Source organism: Mya arenaria, chromosome 3, assembly GCF_026914265.1.
Source record: "Mya arenaria isolate MELC-2E11 chromosome 3, ASM2691426v1".
NCBI classification, from domain to species: Eukaryota; Metazoa; Mollusca; class Bivalvia; order Myida; family Myidae; genus Mya; species Mya arenaria.
In genome coordinates, this window is record NC_069124.1 from 19,110,434 (window position 1) to 19,133,233 (window position 22,800).

General features: G+C 36.8%; 1 protein-coding gene across 8 annotated transcripts in view; it reads left to right on the forward strand.

Annotated features, from left to right (window-relative positions):
* Positions 1-22,800, forward strand: part of LOC128228825 (copper-transporting ATPase 1-like) — a 54,733-nt gene that overhangs the window by 16,304 nt on the left and 15,629 nt on the right. For 7 of the 8 annotated variants that reach the window (XM_052940331.1, XM_052940326.1, XM_052940330.1 and 4 more), the window contains 10 exons: positions 2,950-4,048; positions 4,390-4,596; positions 11,183-11,346; positions 14,297-14,458; positions 15,531-15,610; positions 17,669-17,921; positions 18,395-18,628; positions 19,406-19,546; positions 20,551-20,784; positions 21,716-21,850. In XM_052940331.1, the coding sequence (XP_052796291.1) occupies positions 2,950-4,048; positions 4,390-4,596; positions 11,183-11,346; positions 14,297-14,458; positions 15,531-15,610; positions 17,669-17,921; positions 18,395-18,628; positions 19,406-19,546; positions 20,551-20,784; positions 21,716-21,850 (2,709 nt within the window). Of the gene's footprint in view, positions 1-653; positions 1,115-2,949; positions 4,049-4,389; positions 4,597-11,182; positions 11,347-14,296; positions 14,459-15,530; positions 15,611-17,668; positions 17,922-18,394; positions 18,629-19,405; positions 19,547-20,550; positions 20,785-21,715; positions 21,851-22,800 lie in introns of those variants that run through there. The other variant, XM_052940334.1, reaches the window with a different exon arrangement.

Below are 22,800 nucleotides of genomic sequence, written 5' to 3' on the forward strand. Positions count from 1 at the left end.
GACCCCCTTCCAATATTTGAACTAAGTTTATCAGTGGCGGATTCAGAATTGCCATCATTTGGCAGTTGGGGGTCAAGTTTTGAACCAAAATATATATATTTATAGGGGGTCGGGGGTTCTCCTGCAAGAACAATTTGGCTATTTTTTTGTCTGAAAGGGTGCATTTCAATGTAGTTTATTTAGTTGTTTCTCCAATATTGACACAAAAGTTAACTTGATTATTGTTTTGAGAAGGGGGGGGGGGGGGGGCGCCTGTTTACCCACTTTCCATCAAAATCCATGATTTTTGAGAGGATATATCTGGGTGAAATTTGTCAAACATCCAATTACCATTTTCACATAAAATTATCTGAACATTTTATTTGGTTAACCAATACATTAGTATTTGGTGTTTTAAGGAAACAATTAATTGACTTTGATTGGTTTCAATTATAACCAGGGCTTTTAAATTGACATCTCCAATTTTGTGATAAAATCATTAAAAAGCTTGATTCTGTTTTAAATTTCTAATTACTTTTTAATTGTCTGTTATTTGATTGATGTTAGAACACAAGGACATCTCCTTGAATGTCATGTGTATATGAATAATTGTCGATGACAAGCGGATTGTTAAAACGATGGCCCGTTACATAAATGCTTGTGTGTCGACTTCTAGCATACAGCTATTGTCATAAACGTGAACAACAAACATTAGCAGTCACTTATAGTCACAATATGTTCAAGTGTTTTCAAGGAAACGGATGGATAATGTAAACATACATGCAGGATATAGTTTAAGATTAAACTTTAGTCATTATAATAGAATGACAATTTTTGTAAGAAACGTTTGATCAATAATTGAATAATTGTGAAAGTTCATAGTGTTATCATGGTTGGAGATGAGATGACGGACAGATAACCTGTTAATTAGAAGGAATTTCACAATGTCATATTGTGATATGACCGCTAGTGAATTTTAGTAAACTAACCTACTTTGATGATAACAGTATTTGTATGCCTTCAAGCTTTGAAATCTGTGCAAAACATTATAGTGACCACAGGGGTTATATTTATCAGACACATTTTTATTTAAATTGACAAAATGTCTGGACGTGCAGGATACCAAAGACTTCCGGTAATAAATGCGTTTTATTTTGTTGTAAATATAACATTTGTTTACGGATCTGTATGTGAAGTTTTTATTACTGTGACAGAATAAAGATAATGTTCACAATAAGCCTCAGGCACTTCAATGATTGTGTAACGTGCAGGGGTTTGATGAAACTGATGTATCAAGATTGTGCATTTTCGTTGTTGGGAGTTTTTTTTATTGTTTCATTATTACAAGCTGTATCTAGCAATTAAATGCTTTCAGAAAGTCTATATATGTACCATACTCATGGTTAGGTAAAAGTTGCCTGCATATTCAAATTATGTTGTTACATTTTGAAAGGATTTCTTACTGTATGAATTTTTAAATGAAATGCAATGCTTATGTGCAGATTGCTTGACGTTAATGTTATGTGCAGATTGCTTGACGTGAATGTTGTGTGGTGAAACTAACGTGCATTGTTTTTATATGTTCGGTAACTTAAAAAAGGTTAATGTTGCGAGTCTTGCACAAATGTACACCACAACGTGCATTGACTTTCATGCGGTCCATGATGATGTCATTTGTAAACTATTTATAATTATGTTGTTTTCCACTATAATATTATCAGTTTAAAAAAAGGATCCCCAATGTTAACTTAATTTGTGATTCTTTTTCTCCACAGTCAAGAACATGGTCATATGCCTGATTATCATTTCAATAGGTATTTTTCGCTTGTTCTTTTTGAAGGCCAAAAATGGTAAGGTTTTGTTTAAGCCTTGGTGTCATAGTCGGTGTGCATTAAAGAAAAAAACCACTCAAGATGTGCAAATGAAACTTGGTACATATATAGCCAGAGAGAATACGCACATATATGGTAAGGCCCATAACTCTGGCTTTAATAAATATTGAGTTATGCCCCTTTTACGACCGAAAAACAACAGACCAGCATTGGCGCTCAATGTCTGCAGGGCTGTTGTCAAATTGACAATGAAAGTTAAGTTTCATGATTACATACAACATGATAGGGGAGATAACTACAAGAGCAATGACCAAATGTTACATAATAGATGTCTATTTTATTTACATTGTAAATCAATCAATAAACTGTTTTGCAACTGGTTTGACATTCTTGATTTCCAATCAATTGATTCTCAATTGCTTATCCTTTGCCTTAAATATTTTTACTGTCAACAACAAGAACAGTTACATTTAACGCAGTTACTAAGACAGGGGAACATCAATGAAAAAGCATTTAGCAAAAAACATCCCTGCCAAATGCCCCTGCACCCCAGGGACCCTAGGTAAGGCCCATTCCCTACTATATTTGTGGCGAAGACAAAACCACCGCTTTGAACCGGTACTGGGGAGCCACCAGGAAGGTATAAACACGGCCCATTTCCCCGGCTATCCCAGGTATACCCCCGGACCTGAGCAGGCCATGGTTACAATTGACTGGTCCATTACATGGTATACTCAGAGACCCAGTTTAACATACCATGCACTGGCCCGTTGGTACTCTTCCATGCCCTACACACCCCTGGGAGTTGGCAAAGTTGTCAAAATCTCTGTACTTATTTCAATGCATGATTCAGTATAAACAAAGCTGTAAAATATTTTCTGCTTTGTATTGGTAGAAATATCAAGAAAAAAAGGTTATTTTACATTGTGAAGTTGATTTTATATTGATCAGTGGTTTGCTGATATGTTGATTGGTCTTGGAGCATTACTGTATTTTAACCAAAAACTGATTGAGCCAAAAAATCTGTGATGCAACAACAAGACAGAGATTTTATGGATAGCATTTTGTTTTATTATGTGATTTATTATAGAGTTTGTGAAACTTTTAATAGGCATTTACAAACATTTGTACGTTACAGGTTTTCCTGGAGTCAGGGGAGGCCCATGTGACCTACAGCCCAACTGAGACGTCCCCCCCGATAATCGCCGAGGGAATTGACGACATGGGGTTTCCAACCAAGGTGAAGGTCGTCAATCCGAATATTGAGGTTGCTGATGAGCCCCCACTGCTCGAGACGACGATAAGCGTTGAGGGGATGACTTGTCAGTCTTGTGTGAAAAATATTGAGGGCAATATTTCGAAGGTTGACGGGATTCATAAAATTAAGGTGATCTTGGAGGAAAAGAAAGCGTACGTCAAGTACAGCCCTCTGAAGATAATGCCCGATGAAATTGCTGAGAAGATTTCTGATATGGGCTTCGATTCATATGTTTCATCGAAGAAGTCCAATGCTCTGATTGCAAGAATCACTGTTAAAGGAATGACGTGTCAGAATTGCGTCAACACTATTGAGTCATTTGTGAAGAAGAAGGAGGGTGTCCAGTTTATTCGAGTATCGCTGGAAGACAAAGAGGCCTTTATTATCTACAGGCCTGACATGACCAACCCACCAACGCTGAGGGATATCATAAGCGATATGGGTTTTGAGGCTTCACTGCCGAGAGAGAATTCAGTCGATGTCGAGTTTGATCGCCTTGCTAAGAAGTCAGTCGGGCCAAAGAGCAAGGTGTGCGTAATTGATATCGAAGGAATGGTTTGTCAGTCATGCGTTAAAAATATCGAGTCGAACATTTCTGACAAATCAGGTGTTCTAAGTATCAAAGTATCCCTGGAGGAAAACAACGGCAAGGTTACATACAACCCGAACATGACAAGTGCAGAAGAAATAGCACAGATGATCGATGATATGGGTTTTGATGCAAAAGTCGCGGGAACCGAAGGCAATAGCGCTTTACAGGTCGAAAGCACCGGAACTGTAACGGTTAGCATCAAAGGAATGACGTGCAACTCCTGCGTGAAGACTATCGAAGAAACGATGTCAAAACATCCTGGAGTGAAGAGTATATCGGTCTCGCTCCAGAATGAATCAGGAACGATTGTGTACTATATGGGAAAGACATCACCACAGATGCTGGCCGAGGCTGTGGATGACATGGGCTTTGAGGCGGCAGTCAAAGGTGAGCTCTCTACTCGAATTTATTATTACTCAACAAAATTAAAATCAGATAAAGCAAAGTGGTTTAAATGACTTTAAATTAAAAAGTACTTAAAAGCTTTTAGGTTTTTGTGTACATAATGGTAATTTGTTTTAATAAAATTGACATTTTTAAGCATATTTTCCAAATCATGACATTGCATATAATTGGCAGTTATGAAATGTTATTAACAAAGTATACCTTCTTCAGTTTTTAATAACACAAAATATAGACCTTCTGTTTTTCCCTATTTCATATATCATATGTTTTAATGGTGAAAAACTAAGTTGTTTTTTTATCAGTCTTATAATTATTTTTCGTAGAGAAAAACGGCACTGTGCCCATGCCAGCTGGTTTACATGGAAGCAAGTCAGCTGGATCCCTGCAGATTGACAGCCAGATGGGAACAGCCCGCTACAGGCCGGGTACCAATGAGGACGAGGAGTTTGACAAGTGTTTCCTGAAGGTTACGGGCATGACGTGTGCCTCATGTGTGGCGACCATTGAGAAAAATCTCCTGAAACTGGAAGGTATGTCAGTGGCTCAGTATTTATTGCTCAGTGGTTGAAATAAGATCAAGCTCATGAGACCTGGTCCCAATATCACGAAAATACGGTACTAAAGTTAAATCTCAATCTCCGTCTCTACTCATTTTTTCACATAGCATCAAAATCATCTATGTAAAAGAACATTCTTCCATAGAATATCTTGATTAACGCCTTTGGTCAAAATTTCAAGGTAAAACTATATTACAGCCAAAAATGTATTTGAGTACAGTTCATTGTTTATCAACAATAACTCAAGTATATTTTTTTGGCTCTAGAATTAGTTTTCTTTGAAAAATTGATGACTTCTTTTTATCAACACATTCTATGAGAAAATACATTTTAAAACATATAAAATCATGTAAGATTTTGAATCATACTTTATATTTAATTGCTTTTATGTGGTAAATTGAGTTGAGATTTGACTTGAGTATTTTGGGCCAACTGGTATTGGGGTCAACGCTTAAAATTAAATTGATTTCATTTTTAGCTCGACTATTCGAAGAATAAGGAGAGCTATACTACTCACCCAAGCGTCTGCGTCTGCGTCGGCGTCACCCCTTGGTTAAGGTTTTGCGTGGAAGTTAATATCTCAGCAACAACTTGAGGTATTGCATTGAGACTTTATACAATGGTACTCAACCATCCAACCTACCCAATTAATCAAACTAGATAACTCTAATTTGCATTTAATGCAAAAAATAGGCCTTTATTATTTGACTTAGAAATTCTGGTTAAGGTTTTGCATGCAAGTACACATAGGTTAATATCTCAGCAACTGCTTGAGGTATTGCATTGATACTTGATACAATGGTACTCAACCATCCAACCTACTTAATTAACCAAGTTAGATAACTCTAGTTTGCATTTAGTGCAAATAATTGCCCTTTATTATTTGACTTAGAAATTCTGGTCAAGGTTTTGCGTGCAAGCACACATAGGTTAATATCTCAGCAACTACTTGAGGGATTGCATTGAGACTTTATACAATGGTACTCAACCATCCAACCTACTAAATTAATCAAGTTAGATAACTCTAGTTTGCATTTAATGCAAATAATTGCCCTTTATTATTCGACTTAGAAAATCTGGTTAAGGTTTTGCATGTAATCACATTTAAGTCAATATCTCAGCAAATATATCATGTATTGCATTGAAACATTAGATATGTATTCCCAACTATATAACCTACTAAATTAATGAAGTAAGGTTACACTTTTTTGAATATAATGCAAATTAGGGGCCTTTATTATTTGGCTTAGAAGTTCTGGTTAAGGTTTTGCAGGTAAGCACACATAGGTTAATATCTCAGCAATTACTTGATGGATTGTATTGAGACTTTATACAATGGTACTCAACCATCCAATCTACTTAAAAAACCAAGTAAGATAACTCCAGTTTGCATTAAATTAAAATAATGGCCCCTTTTTTATTTGACATAGAAATTCTGGTTAAGGTTTTGTATGTAACCACTATTAAGTCAATATCTCAGCAAATATATCATGTATTGCATTGAAACTTTACACACAGGCTCCCATCTGTTTAACCTTCTTATTTAATTGAGTAGGATAACCCTATCTTTTATAATATATAATTTTTGCCCCTTTATTATGCGACTTAGATAATCTGGTTAAGGTCTTGCATGTTAGCACACATAGGATAATATCTCAGCAACTATTTGATGTATTGCATTGAGACATTATACAATGGTATTCAACCACCCAACTAAATTGAATAACCAAGTGAGATAACTGTATTTTGCAAATAATTGCCCTTTATTATTAGACAGAAATTCTCGTTAAAATTTTGAATGGAACCACATTTATGTCATTTATATCTCAGCACACCATGTATTGCATTGAAATCTAATCTAACAGTGATCCATGCATGTTTCGCCAAAACTTTTCAATCCTTACATTGAAAAGCGGCGGAATAGTCGAGCACGCTGTCTCTGTGACAGCTTTTGTTATATATATCATTAATGTTGCTCAATCAGATGAACATGTTTTTGAAAAACATTTCATGGCTGGTAAAAAATTGGTAGCTACATATACATCTTAATTGAAGCATGTTTAATTATGTTAACATTTTACCTTAAGTGCAAGATCACCTATCTTTCACATTTGCTGTGTCTACATTCTGCATTTAGTGATTTAAAGATGTTGCACATCATTGCTTTCTTAAAAGCTTTTTTTCAAATTTATGCCAAAAATATAAAGAAGTTATGGTCTATAAAAACAGTTTAGATGCTCTTAAGCTATGTGCTTATTATCACAACTGTACATAAATAGGATATTTAGTACAGGTTAGGACTTAGTTATCATACCATCATACCTAAATCGAATTGCCTTTATATTCACATTAATGCCGAAACTGGTTGAATTGCCTTTATATTCACATTAATGCTGAAACTGGTTGAATTGCCTTTATATTCACATTAATGCCGAAACTGGTTGAATTGCCTTTATATTCACATTAATGCTGAAACTGGTTGAATTGCCTTTATATTTACCGTATTATACTATGTATAGGACGCTAGCAAAGATAGGACGCAGGCAAAAAAATTGGTATAAACCCTTAATATTTAAGATAGGACGCAGTGGAAAAATGTCAAAATCGGAGCCGAATAATTTAGGTTGATAATGTATCTATAACATATATTAATGTAAAAACAATAAAAAAAATGTCATATTTCGGTAATTTAGCGTATTTCGGTAAGTCCAGTATCCGCCATATTTGTTTTGACAATTTATTTTTTGGGATCGTGAAAATGGCAAAGGTCAATATAAACCATGCCATATTAAATTTTATAGCAAACTGATATGTACTTCGTTGTTTATTTCAAGTAAATTGATACATTAGATACGCAAGAAAAGTAACAGTAGCACAGGCAATAGTACAGTTTTATTCTTTAAACCTGATGACGCTTTTCTTCAATTCGCCTTCGTCGTCTTCTGACGGTGTATCGTAATCAACAATGATACAAGTCTTATAGTATGCGTGAATGTTCTCAAAATGTCAACACCCTCAGCTAAGTATTAAAATACGTGGTAAAGTACGAACAAACAACCATACGGTATTACCATCGCAATAGTTCATTCTATTGACGTTGTCTAATGACAGACAGCGGGTGTTTTTCACACCTTCGCACATTTGAAAATATTTGATAGTGACAATAATGCTACTCTGCGGTATGCACATTCCTTTATTATTATTTTAAAACAGGAAAATATAACAAAATGTTTTGTAAAATATCGAAACGTTAAAATCATGAACAACGTTCAATTGATATTTACCTCATATTCCGATTTTCCGCTGCCGTTATAACTCAATCCAGTTAAAGCGCTGACTCACATCGAGTTTTTGTGAGTAGCGTCCCTTTTGTAAAAAAGTAAACACTCATGTTTGTTTTCAATTTATTTCTCAATAAATCATTTTAAAGTAACCATTCAATATATTTCTGCGTGTGTTAACTTGCGTGATTTTACCTACGTCAGTTGTTCTCTTCGGTGGACACAGTATCGGTACTTACCATTACCGTGTTTGTCTCCGGTCCAACATTTTTGGCCTGAAATGGACTTGTGAAAAACTGATAAAATTCTAAAAGCATAGAAAGGACGCAGGCAATTTTTTAGACGATAATCTGGGGTAAAAAGGTGCATCCTATGCATAGTATAATACGGTACATTAATGCTGAAACTGGTCGCATTGCCTTTATATTCACATCAATGCTAAAACTTGTCGCATTGCCTTTATATTCACATCAATACTGAAACTGGTCACATTGCCTTTATATTCACATCAATGCTGAAACTGGTCACATTGCCTTTATATTCACATCAATGCTGAAACTGGTCACATTGCCTTTATATTCACATCAATACTGAAACTGGTCACATATCCTTTATATTCACATCAATGCTGAAACTGGTCACATTGCCTTTATATTCACATCAATGCTGAAACTGGTCACATTGCCTTTATATTCACATCAATACTGAAACTGGTCACATTGCCTTTATATTAACAATCAATACTGAAACTGGTCACATTGCCTTTATATTCACATCAATACTGAAACTGGTCACATTGCCTTTATATTCACATCAATGCTGAAACTGGTCACATTGCCTTTATATTCACATCAATGCTGAAACTGGTCACATTGCCTTTATATTCACATCAATGCTGAAACTGGTCACATTGCCTTTATATTTACATCAATACTGAAACTGGTCACATTGCCTTTATATTCACATCAATACTGAAACTGGTCACATTGCCTTTATATTCACATCAATGCTGAAACTGGTCACATTGCCTTTATATTCACATCAATACTGAAACTGGTCACATTGCCTTTATATTCACATCAATACTGAAACTGGTCACATTGCCTTTATATTCACATCAATGCTGAAACTTGTTGCATTGCCTTTTTTATTCACATCAATGCTGAAACTGGTCACATTGCCTTTATATTCTTATTTGACTTGCTTTTAAATTCACATTAATGTTGAAATCTGATTATTGTGTGAAGTAAGCGTCAATCGTTTGTAACAGTGTTGTTAGAATTATGTAGTTATTTCCCATAATCGTTAATGCAGTGAGTCTTGCTTACAAAATATTTTTAAAATACCAAATTCGTATTAATTGTCAAACAGACTTTAATACTGTGCTTCAATTAACAAAAAACTAAGAGCTAATGTATGCAGATAAAAACGCTCATCTGTTTGTCATGGAGGTCAACATCTTTTTTTGCCCACTTACTTATCATAAAACTATTATTGAAATGGTTTTGCTGGCATTAAGATTCATTTTCAGTTACGGCCAAAGGCTTACACTAGTTTTGATTAATGTTCAACATCTATTTCTGACAACAACAGGGTCACCTTAACTGTCATGTGCGAAAGACAATTGTCCATGGATAATTGTCTTGAAAAAAGCAAAAAGCAATAACAACACATTCTTATATGCTGTAAAATAAATTTCAATCCTAATCTTATTTCAATGACTTCCCGTTACAGCTGAATAAACAAGGAAGAAAAACAATATGTCAAAAACTAGACATGTTGAAATACAAAATATACCTACGTCATGGCTACATGTGTTAATAGTATTTCAGTTTCTTACATGTACATATTTAAGCAGTATATAGGAGCAAAATCATGTATGATTGAAAGGGACTTGTCAGTAAAAAAAAAAAATGAAATTAACCATTATATGGAGGTCTGTTGGAAAATAAAATGTTAGCCTAGCTGCACTAGGCTTGTATGTTTATTTCCATAAAGACCTCCAAATAAACAATTGCCTATGCCTAATGTAGTATTTTATTATATATATCCTTAGGGTTTTATTATGAATGAATACATTTATTTGGTATATTAACACACATAATTTCAGTACATTCATATTGCAACATAATGTTATCCTAATAAATAAATACATGCTGAAATAAAAATCTCCATCTGAAAGTATAAAATGTCAACCTTTAATATGTCAACGATACGTAAGTGATAATAAGTTGGTAAGACGATGCGTTAATAATTGGTTAGAAGATAACATTGCCTACGTCATTTTGGTTTCAATAATGATATAATCGTGAGAAATGTTTGTAAAAAAAAAAAGAGTAGAAAGTACATCACGTTTCATTGTCTATTATAAATGTTATACTGTCCTCAGTTACGTAAACACATTTAAAGGTTATTTAGATGACAATTATATGGTTAATATCACAGGCATGTTCAGATCAATCTGACTGAAATTTCTGATGATTTTATGATTAAATGAAAATATAAACTATTGCTCTAGACAATCCACCTTAGCTTAATATGCGCTTGATTATAGTAATAACTATTAATCCTATAGAACAATTATTATGAAAACAACTTATTTACTCACTGTATTGAGGGTGACCGTTATTTTATTTTCATTAAATATTTGTTGTTCATTTTTAGCTAGTCAAATGTGTTTTTAAAAGGGAGATATTACTACTGCGATGACTGGATTTGCCACTATTTATTGTAATGGGGGTTAAAAGTTTACCCTAAGCCCCGCCAAAAGGGTTTCAGCCCTCTAGCTTCCAGGTCAAGCACATGCCATTGTTGGTACTTGGGTGTGGTGCATTGTTTGTCAGTCAGTCCACATGTCACTCTGTTTCCCCTCAATAACTTGAGAACGCTAAAACCCAGAAACTTAATTCATACTTGGTTTGCTAGTTGGTCTTGATTAGTAGATGACCCCTATTGAATTTGTGGTCATTAGGTCAAGGTCACAGTGAGCTTTGGATAAAAAACCATTTGTTGGTTCCCAGTCAGTACATCACACTTCTTTGCGATCAATAACTGAAGAACGCTTGGACCCAGGAACTTCATATTTGGGCATAGGAACTTCATATTTTATATGCAGGTTGGTCATGACCAGAAGACGACCCCTATGTTTGTTCGTCTCAAAGCCACAAGTACAACTTTCATGTCCATCATTAATTATTTCTCACCTACGACCACACAATGGAGAAGACAAGCACTTTTTAAAAAAAGCAATCACTAGTTCTAATCTGTTTTCTCTCCAGGAGTGAAGAAGGTGTTGGTATCGTTGATGGCCCAGAAGGCGGAGGTGAAGTATGATGCTGCATACGTGCTGCCCTCACAGATCGCCAACAAGGTGTCCAATCTCGGGTTTACTGCCTCTGTCATTGAGTCAGAGTCTGCCGGACAAACCATTGTGGACCTTTCTGTGAGTAGGATCAGGCCAATATCAATTAATTGATAGATTTTCATCCATTTTTTATTAAATGGGGGTAGGGGGTGACAATTTATTTTTATTTCCCTGAGATGTGTGTGTTTGTTTTTAATATGTGTTCTTCCTCTTTCTTATTGCATAAGGGACCATATTCATGTGTTTCTTTACAAACATAACAATTTTCCTTTTTTTACATGTGAATGTTATACATCAACAGTGTAGGTGTGAATAAACGCCTTTCCCGGACAGTGCCAGACCAATACGCAAAAACAGACCCTAGTTCATCATTTTATTTGAGTCAATAAAATTTAAGTGGCGGGAAAGGGGGGGGGGTTGAAAATCTAGCAATTAATTTACAGTAGCCTAACTGTTGTTCTCACTAAATGTTCTATAACTAAAGTGCAGTACAAGTGAATAGCTCTGTAATTTATCTGCATACTAGTAACTAATGGTTAAGCTGCGTTTATTATGCCCCCCCTTCGAAGATGAGGGGTATATTGCTTTGCACAGGCATTTCGGTATATCGGTCGGTCGGTCGGTCGGTCGGTCCGTCGGTAGACCAAAGCTTGTCCGAGTGATAACTCAACAATTCCTGGACGTATGGTCATCAAACTTGACATGAAGGTTGGGTCTGACCAGTAGACCTTAGACAGTGACCTTTAATGGTAAAATAATTTTAAAGCTTGTCCGAGTGATAACTCAACAATGCCTAGACCTATGGTCATCAAACTTGATATGGAAGTTGGCCATTAGATGACCCCTATTGTTTTTGGGGGTCATCGGGCCAAAGGTCAAGGTCACAGTGACCTTGAATGGTAAAAGGATGTCCGAGTGATAACTCGACAATGCCTGCACCCTTGGCCGTCATTCTTGACTTGGAGGTTGGGCATGACCAGTAGCTGACCCCTATTGTTTTTGGGGCTCATCGGGTCAAAGATCAAGGTCATAGTGACATTGAATGGTAAAAGGTTGTCCGAGTGATAACTCAACAACGCCTGCACCCATGGCCCTCATAATTGACTCAGAGGTTGGGCCTGACCAGTAGATGAACCCTATTGTTTTGGGGAGTCATCGGGCCAAAGGTCAAGGTCACAGTGACCTTGAATGGTAAAAGGTTGTCCATGTGATAACTCGACAATGCCTACACCCATGGCCCTCAAACTTGACTTGGAGGTTGGGCCTGACCAGTAGATGACCCCTATTGTTTTTTGGGGGTCATCGGGCCAAAGGTCAAGGTCACAGTGACCTTGAATGGTAAAAGGTTGTCCGTGTCATTACTCGACAATGCCTGCACCTATGGCCCTCAAACTTGACTTGGAAGTTGGGCCTGACCAGTAGCTGACCCCTATTGTTTTTGGGGGTCATCTGGCCAAAGGTCAAGGTCATAGTGACATTGAATGGTAAAAGGTTGTCCGAGTGATAACTCAACAACGCCTGCACCCATGGCCCTCATAATTGACTCGGAGGTTGGGCCTGACCAGTAGATGAACCCTATTGTTTTTGGGAGTCATCGGGCCAAAGGTCAAGGTCACAGTGACCTTGAATGGTAAAAGGTTGTCTATGTGATAACTCGACAATGCCTACACCCATGGCCCTCAAACTTGACTTGGAGGTTGGGCCTGACCAGTAGATGACCCCTATTGTTTTTGGGGGTCATCGGGCCAAAGGTCAAGGTCACAGTGACCTTGAATGGTAAAAGGTTGTCCGTGTCATTACTCGACAATGCCTGCACCTATGGCCCTCAAACTTGACTTGGAGGTTGGGCCTGACCAGTAGATGACCCCTATTGTTTTTGGGGGTCATCGGGCCAAAGGTCAAGGTCACAGTGACCTTGAATGGTAAAAGGTTGTCCGAGTGATAACTCGACAATGCCTGCACCCACAGCCATCAAACTTGAATTGGAGGTTGGGCCTGACCAGTAGATGGCCCATATTGATTTTAGGGGTCATTGGGCCAAAGGTCAAAGTAACAGTGACTTTGAACGATAAAAGGTTGCCAGAGTGATAACTCAACAATGCCTGCGCATATGGCCCTCAATCTTGACTTGGAGGTTGGGTCTGACCAGTTGATGACCCCTATTGATTTAAGGGGTCAGAGGTCAAGGTCACAGTGACCTTGAAAGCAAACTCGACAATTCCTGGACCTATGGTCATCAAACTTGACATGAAGGTTGGGCCTGACCAGTAGATGACCCCTCTTGACTTTGGGGGTCATCAGGCCAAGGTCAAGGTCAAAGTAACCTTTATTGCAAAAAAGTTAACAAATCTTCTCCCAGTGATATCTCAACAATGCCTGAATCTATGATCATCAAACTTGACATGTTAGTTGGGCCTGACCAGGAGATGACCCTTATTGATTTTAGGAGTCATTGGGCCAAAGGTCAGGTTCACAGTGACCTTGAATGCGAAAATGTTTCAAGTGATAATTGGACAATGCCTGCACCCATGGCCCTCAAACTTGACTTGGAGTTGTGTCTGACCTGTAGATGACCCCTTATGATTTAAGGGGTCATTGGATCAAAGGTCAAGGTTACAGTGACTTTGAACGAAAAATGCTTGTCTGTGTGATAACTTGTCAATGCCTGCACCCATGGCCCTCAAACTTAACATTTAGATTTTTGGTGACCAGCTGATGACTACTATGGATTTTGAGGTCATAGAGTCAAAGGTCATGGTCATAACACACTCTATCCTCAAACTTTGAATGGTCATAATCTTAAAACTGCCTCAACGGCATACAATGTTAGCGACAAATCAGCTGTCATTTCGGTCCATGCATATTTCATTCAATTGTCCATATAATCCTGACAACATGGCGCTCAGGGGGGGCATAATGTTTGACAAACATCTCTTGTTTGTTACTATTTTGATATGGGAGTTAATGTATGGATGAGAACAAAGGAAACTCTCTCAAACAGTTTACAAATATTGCCACTCTATTCCAGATATCAGGCATGACGTGTGCGTCCTGTGTTCACTTGATCGAGTCGAATCTGATGAAGCGGCAAGGCATGATAAGCGCCAAAGTTGCCCTGGCAACAAACAAGGGCAAGTTTGTCTACAACAGCGAGTATATAGGCCCGCGGACCATAATAGAGATTATTCAGGTGAGGGACATATGCAGGGATTTTATTCTTACAACATGGGAGCATTAAGCACTATAGAATTCTTTGATTTTGAAGCTACTTTTCACGTTATTTTGATTTTTGTCAATTTTACAATTCGCGATCCCACTATTAAATCATTGACTGAAAACATTGATAAAGGTTTTTTTTCGACATTGATGGAGTTGTTTTTTTGCTGATCTTAAGATTTGCCCTATCAATGAAAGCTCAACTCTCACAAAATCAAAGCAATCAAAAGTAATTGCTAAATAGTAAAGCATTGTTTTCCTTCCATCTATCACAAAATCTTGTGTTGCTCTTATATCAAAAAGTATGAGAGCCAGAATGATGAAACTTTACAGGAGTGTTCACCAGCATGTGAAGTTGTGCACCTGAGTATAGTGAGCAGATACCGTGATTGACTCCAAACAAATGCACATTTAGATCTAGACACTTTGAGCCACCCTTTCTCAATAAGAATAATTATGAGTCAGTCATGAAATTGGAGATGAATGTTAACCAGCATGTGGGGTTGTACATATGGGTTTTAATTTGTGAATGTTTCAAGAGTTGTGGCCCTTGTTTTGAATGCTTTCATTTTTAGATAACATTTCATCAAACATGCTCCCATAATTATGATAAAATAGAATTTTTGAATGAAAACAATTCTTTTCAAAAAGTTCATTTTAGATTTTTATATGAGTGCATAGAGATTAAGTGCTATTTTAGAAACTTCAAAAAAAGAACAATATGCACTTCGACATACTGTTTACTCTGAAAACTTGCAAAACAGTTTAGTTGTAAACATTTTAAAGGTCGAAAGTCATGTGTTAGCTGTCTGTAGGACAGTAAATGCTTGTACTTTTAAATAATTAAAGTGGTACAGTATTACAAGCCTTTTTCTTGTAGTTTACATTAAATATCTTTCAGATTGTTACAATTATAATGTTCATGAAAGTTGAATAAAGTTGCTGCAAACCCTCAATTTTGTTAAAGATAGGATTTGCAGTCCATATTGTTTGAATAATTATGTCGACTACACTAACTTCATTAAGTCAGTTCCATGTGTATTCAGGGCCTTGGTTTCCAAGCAGAGCTCTTCACAGCTGGTGATGATGACGTGGCAAGATACGACCACAGGGATGAAATCAAAAGGTCAGTATGTTGTTGGGGGACGTGGGATTTATAAGGCCAAGGGGGCTACCGTATTTACGAGCAATTGACAAAATATCTTGTCTGACATCAAGATTTTATGGTATATATTTTGTGAGTGTCATAAATCAAATAGAAAGTTTCACTTACAAAATCTATTTATTTTTTTACCTAAAAGCTGCACTCTCACCGTTTTGACAACTTTTTTTATTTATTATGCCCCCTTTTGAAAAAAGTGGGGTATATTGTTTTGCACATGTCGGTCGGTCGGTCGGTCGGTCTGTCTGTCTGTCGGTCGGTCGGAATACCAAATGGTTTCCGATCAATAACTTGAGAACGCTTTGACCGAGGGACCTCATACTTGTTGTATTAGAATCAGTCAATTTTGTGTAAATGACTGGAAGCCAGTGATATAAGACTGCTAACAAAAGATAAGATCAAAGGTTTCCATGTTTACTTTTTTATGCCGAAAAACTACTTTTTCTTAAAGCGTTAGTAATGCTTTTAGCCATTAAACATTAGTTTTTAAAAAGTAAATTTGAAAACTGTGATCTGATCGTTTGTCAGCAATCTTATATCAATGGTTTTCAGACATTTTTCGCAAAACGAAAAAAATTGAAAAATTGTCAAAATGGTCAATCTTTCAGAGTGCAGCTTTATCTGACCAGTAAAGCTCTTTTTAAGTTTTGAAATAAATATTCTAACTACTCACAAATATTCATTTGAAAAGCAATCATAGAATATGTGCATTCATATTTTTAGTTACAATTTACTTCATATACAATTGTACATTGTTAGCATATATAGTTAATTTAAAGTTAATACTTTGCAATTTCTTTGATGAGTAATCGGGTGCTGGTATTTTGTGAGTTGCTCAGGAAACATCAAACAATAAATTCATTATTTATGGCCTCGTTGAAGTTTCATAATCAGACAGATTACAAACAAGGACCCCATTTGTGTCATTTTAGGGCATGCATGTCTAAAATAATGATATATCCTATGTCTGAAAAGAAAATCATGACCAAGGGCACGTACCTAAGCTGCTAGACAGGAATGCTGATTTACTGCCTCGCAGGTGCCAGAGTGTCTAGTTTCCTTTATGGACAGCAAACACAATCATGATTGATAATTTTTCTTGCATACCTTAAATTTTCAATATGTGTAGAAATCTGGAATGAAAATGTACTTTTCACCCCCTCATCAAATAGCTTGTTTGACTTTGTGTGAAATTATTTTTATGCCCCCTTTTGAAAAAAGTGGGGTATATTGTTTTGCACATGTCGGTCGGTCTGTCTGTCTGTCGGTCGGTCGGAATACCAAATGGTTTCCGATCAATAACTTGAGAACGCTTTGACCGAGGGACCTCATACTTGGTATGTGTATTGGTCATCACCAGCAGATGAACCCTATTGATTTTGAGGTCAGTGGGTCAAAGGTCAAGGTCAGTGTGACCTTTACATGAAAAACGGTTTCCGATCAATAACTTGAGAACGCTTTGACCCAGGAACCTCATACTTGGTAGGTGTATTGGTCATGACCAGCAGATGAACCCTATTGATTTTGAGGTCAGTGGGTCAAAGGTCAAGGTCAGTGTGACCTTAACATGAAAAACGGTTTCCGATCAATAACTTGAGAACGCTTTGACCCAGGGACCTCATACTAGGTAGGCTTATTGGTCATGACCAGCAGATGAACCCTATTGATTTTGAGGTCAGTGGGTCAAAGGTCAAGGTCAGTGTGACTGTAAGCTGAAAAAAGGTTTTCTGATTGTCCATATTTTATTTAAGTGTCCAAATCCTACTAACAATTTGGCTCCCAAGGGGGCATAAATGTTTCACTAACATCTCTTGTTACTTTAAATTTTAATTGATATTTTTGATCAATGTGTTGCAGAGTCTTCAAACTTAATATGCCCACGGGTTTGACTCACTTAACATGGTGGGATGCCTGAAAGGATTTTCCAGAATGGCTAAATTCACCAGTAATGCCTGTCTGTTGTGCAGAAAGAGCATGTACTGTATTATATATTCATTTTGTACTTGTGTATTTTCCTATTAGGTGGCGTACATCGTTCCTATGGTCGCTAATATTCGGTGTTCCGGCCATGGTGATCATGGTGTACTTCATGTTCGGTCTGAAAGACCCAGACGAAGACCACCACAACAACATGACTACAGCCAACAACACCAACGATACCGAGATGACGACCAAAAAAATGGTGATGACTGGCGGCCATGGTTACCAGATAATGCTTATTCCAGGACTCTCATTGGATAACCTGTTATTATTCCTGTTGGCCTCCCCAGTGCAAGTATGTCAGCTTATTGTTATTTTTTTGAAATTGTCAGTTTTAAGCATCATGTCAAAAATATATACAGAAAAAGGAAGATAACACCTTTAGAGAATCTTTTACCTTCAAAACATTATTATTCTATTTTCAATCTCAATTCAATCTAACAATGATGTCATAATTCCTGCTTACGTCATAATTAAGAAGACACATTTCCACTTGCTGCAGTTATTTTCATGTGATTTATGCCTTATGGTACTATGCATCATTAATGTGTATGATCATGCTTTGATACCATCTGGCTTGAACATAAAAACATTTTCATTTAAGAATCATCTTAAATATTTTTGTACCAATATAAATGTGTCATATTCAGATTCTTTTATGCACTTACTGACCTGGCATAATCTTTAATGGGTGCTATAAATGTTATTGTATGCTTAAGCATTTATGCCTTTTACACTGCACAATATACGTCATAACTTACGTTACAGTTTATCGGTGGCCGGTACTTCTACGTCCAAGCCTACAAGTCCCTGAAACACAAAGCCGCGAACATGGATGTTCTAGTTGTCCTGGCAACCACAATATCATATACATACTCCGTTGCCGTGGTGTTGGCGGCCATTGGTCTCCGTGAGCCATTCAGTCCCGTGACGTTTTTTGAGACAACACCCATGTTGATGGTCTTTATTTCCCTTGGCAGATGGTTGGAACATGTCGCAAAGGTATTTATCCTGTTTGTAAATACAACCAACACACGCTATGTCAAAGTCGTTGGGACCTTAGGAAATACTTATAGATAATGAGAAATTTGATATAACCGAAATTCAAAACATGTCTAATTTAATAAAAAATATTTAAAAAAAAGTTCAACATAAACAGAACATCGAGATAAGAGCGTTTGACTTAGTTTCGACTGTAAGAAAAAAGTTATTGACTTGTCTGTAGAAAAACAGACACCTTGTTGTCATTGTCATTGTCGTTGGCATGCAAAATCTTAAAACTTGGCACACATGTTGCCAGAGACAATATGAACATGTACAGCAAGACCCATGACTCTGGCTTTTATTATTGTTGAGTTATGTAGCGTTTTTGACTGAAAAACAAAAGGCGAGCATTGGCTTTCACTCAGCAGTCTCTTGTTTTTCAACATCTGATCACATTCTTTATTCGCTGTTTTAGAGATGTTTGTAGATGGCTCCAACATGTTGCCTGTTTTCTTCTTTTTTGATGGAAGCGTTTCTCCAAGATGTATATATTTTTAACTGTTCTTCTGCACTTCAAATAAATTCCAAAGTATTTGAGCGTGCCGCTTATATATTAAGCAGTCCACAACTTTGAATTCGTAAAATGGAGTTTAGAGGTTTACAGTTGTTTGAGTGACACCTTTTTGGTTTAAAAAAAGCATTTCATTTATGCTTTGTTGAACTGATTGACAAGGGTATGTTTTTATGTAATTTACACAACAGTAGTAATAAGGCATGATATGAATATATTTTCAGGGTAAGACATCAGAGGCATTGGCCAAGCTGCTCTCCATGCAAGCTCAGGAGGCAGTATTGGTGGAAATAGACAAGGAAGGGGCCATTATCAGCGAGAAAACTGTTTCAGTGGATCTTGTGCAACGGGCAGACATTCTGAAGGTCAGTGTTAGCAGGTGAAATGTTAAGTGATTGGTTGATAGCATGTATACATGTTCAGGAGGCAGTATTGGTAGACATAGACATGGAAGGGGCCATTATTAGCAAGAAAACTGTATCAGTGGATCTCGTGCAACGGGCAGACATAATCAAAGTCGGTGCATAAACAATTGTCAGAACGGTATCATGCAAATTTATCACACATTTTAATTCAAAGTCTGACATGAGCAAGGATTAGGGGCTATAATTATATTCCCTGCCTGTTGACTGTAATCTTCCAAATTGGAAGTGATTATGATTATGTTCCTCTGTGAAGTAGTGGGTACAATGCTTTGCACATCTCATTCCGTTGATAGGTCATTAGACCAAACCTTGTCTGATTGATGACAAGAGTACTCTTGGGCTAAAGGTTCTCAAACTTGGTATGACCTATACTGATTTTGAAGTCATTAGGTCAAAGGTCGTGGTCAAGGTGATGTTGAACATAAAAAGCTTGTCCAATTGAAAAGCATAGAATGCTTAGTTCTACAGTCCTCAAACTTGGTGGAGTGGTTGGTTATGACCTTAGATTGCTTCACAGACATTAAATGTGAAATGATAAATCAGCTGACATTATGGTTGGGCAAAGACGTTTTACAAGCTATGTAATTGTAATGAAAGCCATCTGCCTGACAAGGACCAATCAGGGGCATTTGACACATGACTCGGACATCTCTTGTTTTATGATTCAATATTTTTTTCTTTTTAGTTCCTTGCCCCCCATTCCATAATGAAAAAATAAAATAAAATAAATAAATATGACCACAGGAGAGGATAAAAAAGGCTTTCAGGTTGTGGGTATTTTTGTGAGCCAGACAAACTATTAATTTTTTATTGTGGACTTTCTTTGGAAAAAGTGTTTTCTTTTGAAATAGGTTCAAACGTTATTTACCACATTTCTTTGTAAGGGATAAGAAATTTCCATTAAAGTGTGACACTTGTCCCAAACCAATGTTTATCTTTAACAGGTAGTACCAGGTGACAAAGTCCCAGTTGACGGTAAGGTGATCCAGGGCTCCTCCACATGTGACGAATCTCTCATCACCGGCGAGTCGATGCCCGTCATAAAGAACGTGGGCTCCACAGTTATTGGCGGGTCCATCAACCAGCACGGCATGGTGCTTGTTGAGGCGACCCATGTCGGATCAGACACCACACTGTCACAGATTGTCAAACTGGTAGAAGAGGCCCAAACTTCAAAGGTATGCAGATATTTGTAATTATTTGGTAATGTTCCTTTATGCCTGTCAGGAAGAGTTTCTAAGCTCGGGTCCAAAATGTCAAAAATGAGCTTAATCCTCTTATTTCATTAAGCCAAAAAAACTTACTTAAAACTTATTTTACAAAATTAATGCAACTGGTAATGTTCGTGTATGAGACATAGATAGGACATGTCCTATACATGGATATTCGTGAAAAAAAATCCTTTTAAAGCCTTAAAACTCTTCAAAATAAGAATATTACACAAATTATACCTAAACAATATTAGTGGGATGAGCTTAATCCTTGTATAAGGAATAAAACTTCCAGTTTAAGCTAGGTCTCTGTTTCTTATCTGAACATATTACTGTTTGTGTTTTCTTAAATATGCACTCTTACTCCCAAATAAGATGAACCACAATTAATATAGTTGTTTAAATTAACTGATAAATATGAATAAATATCGAAAACAGTGGTTCTTATGAAGGATTCCGTGTCTAATTTGAACGAAAGGTGCAGAAAAAAAATGGTATTTCTACCTTATGAAATGATCTTTTAGGACCCACCAGTCATTTAATATTTGTGCAGAAGAAGAAAGACATTGAAAGAAAATGTGTTCCCAAAAAAACTTATCGCCCCACCGGACTACCATCTGAGACAATTAACGCGCCCTATCTGAAAATAACTCGCCTCGGGTGAACGGGCAACCGTTAGTTTCCATCCCTGTTAATATATATTTTCCATAAATGCATTGGATTTTAAATAAGAGTGCCACTTTAAAGGATCTTATGTAGCAAAACTAGATCCCAGATTTTGTGCATTTTGCCTGACCCCTACAGTGGACATAACTAAAAAGGTTACCGAGGGTAAGAATAAAGTTGAGGAAGTGTTACATTGGCCATAAATTAATAATAAAGAATTTGGACATTTCAGGCGCCAATCCAGGCTGTGGCTGACAAGATAGCGGGCTACTTCGTGCCCTTGGTGTGTACGTTATCCGCCCTGACGTGTATTGCCTGGATAATTGTGGGATATGTGGACATTTACCGTGTTTTTCCAGACTTTACGGTAATTGAAGATTTGGGTTGTATAAATTGAAATCTTGGAAATGTTTGGTTAAATGTCAATCTGATTAATATCATTATCAATTTACACTTAGCATGAGGATTTGAGGTTGAGGCAAAGAAGGTCACCTTCAAATAACCTTTTTGTCAGCCATTGATGCCTACTTTGAATCGTGTAAAAGGAAAATTAAGTTAATCCAATATTCTTGCTGGATTTCAAAATTGTTTTGTAGTTTAAGCCTTAAATTTTTTGGCAAAATTTTCAACATTCAATTATGAAATCCAGAATAGAGCTACCAGCTGTGGAACAAAATGAATGTTTCATCATAGGTTCGAATTTCACCATATTTGAATTTCACCATAATCACAAATTTTGGTCAATCCAGGGATAATTCCATGTCAGATTTTCAATGAGAGAATTGCTCCCATTTGTCCAAAATTGGTGAGAGAATTTTAATTTCAGTGAGATTTTTTTACTCGCTGATTGACAGATTTACAATGTGCTAAAATTTTCGGCGAAGTCAATGTCGCTTTGATAATACAAATGGGCGAAGTTTGGGAATTTTAGGCGACCACTTCGCCCAAGTCGCCCCCTCGCGAGAGCCCTGTTATAATACATAGATAACAAAGTGATTAAACAATACAAAACAGTTACTTTATTTATGAATATCAGCACTCCCCGAGTCATAACCTTGTAGGCTAGGTGCCTGGATCATGATTCTCATCATCTTATCTTTACTGTCATCATACTAGAGCCAAAAATAGGATGTAAGCCATTGTTGCTAAAAGGTGCATTTACTTTTTGGGTTGATGAAGGCTTTCCATTGTTATTTCCATCAGAAGGCGGTATTTTAGTTCGGTCCAGAGGCTATTTTTAGAGAAAGCAAACAATGTTTTCTGATTTGACATTTTGGTGTTTCCAAAATTGTAGACAATTATTGAATGCAGTGGCTA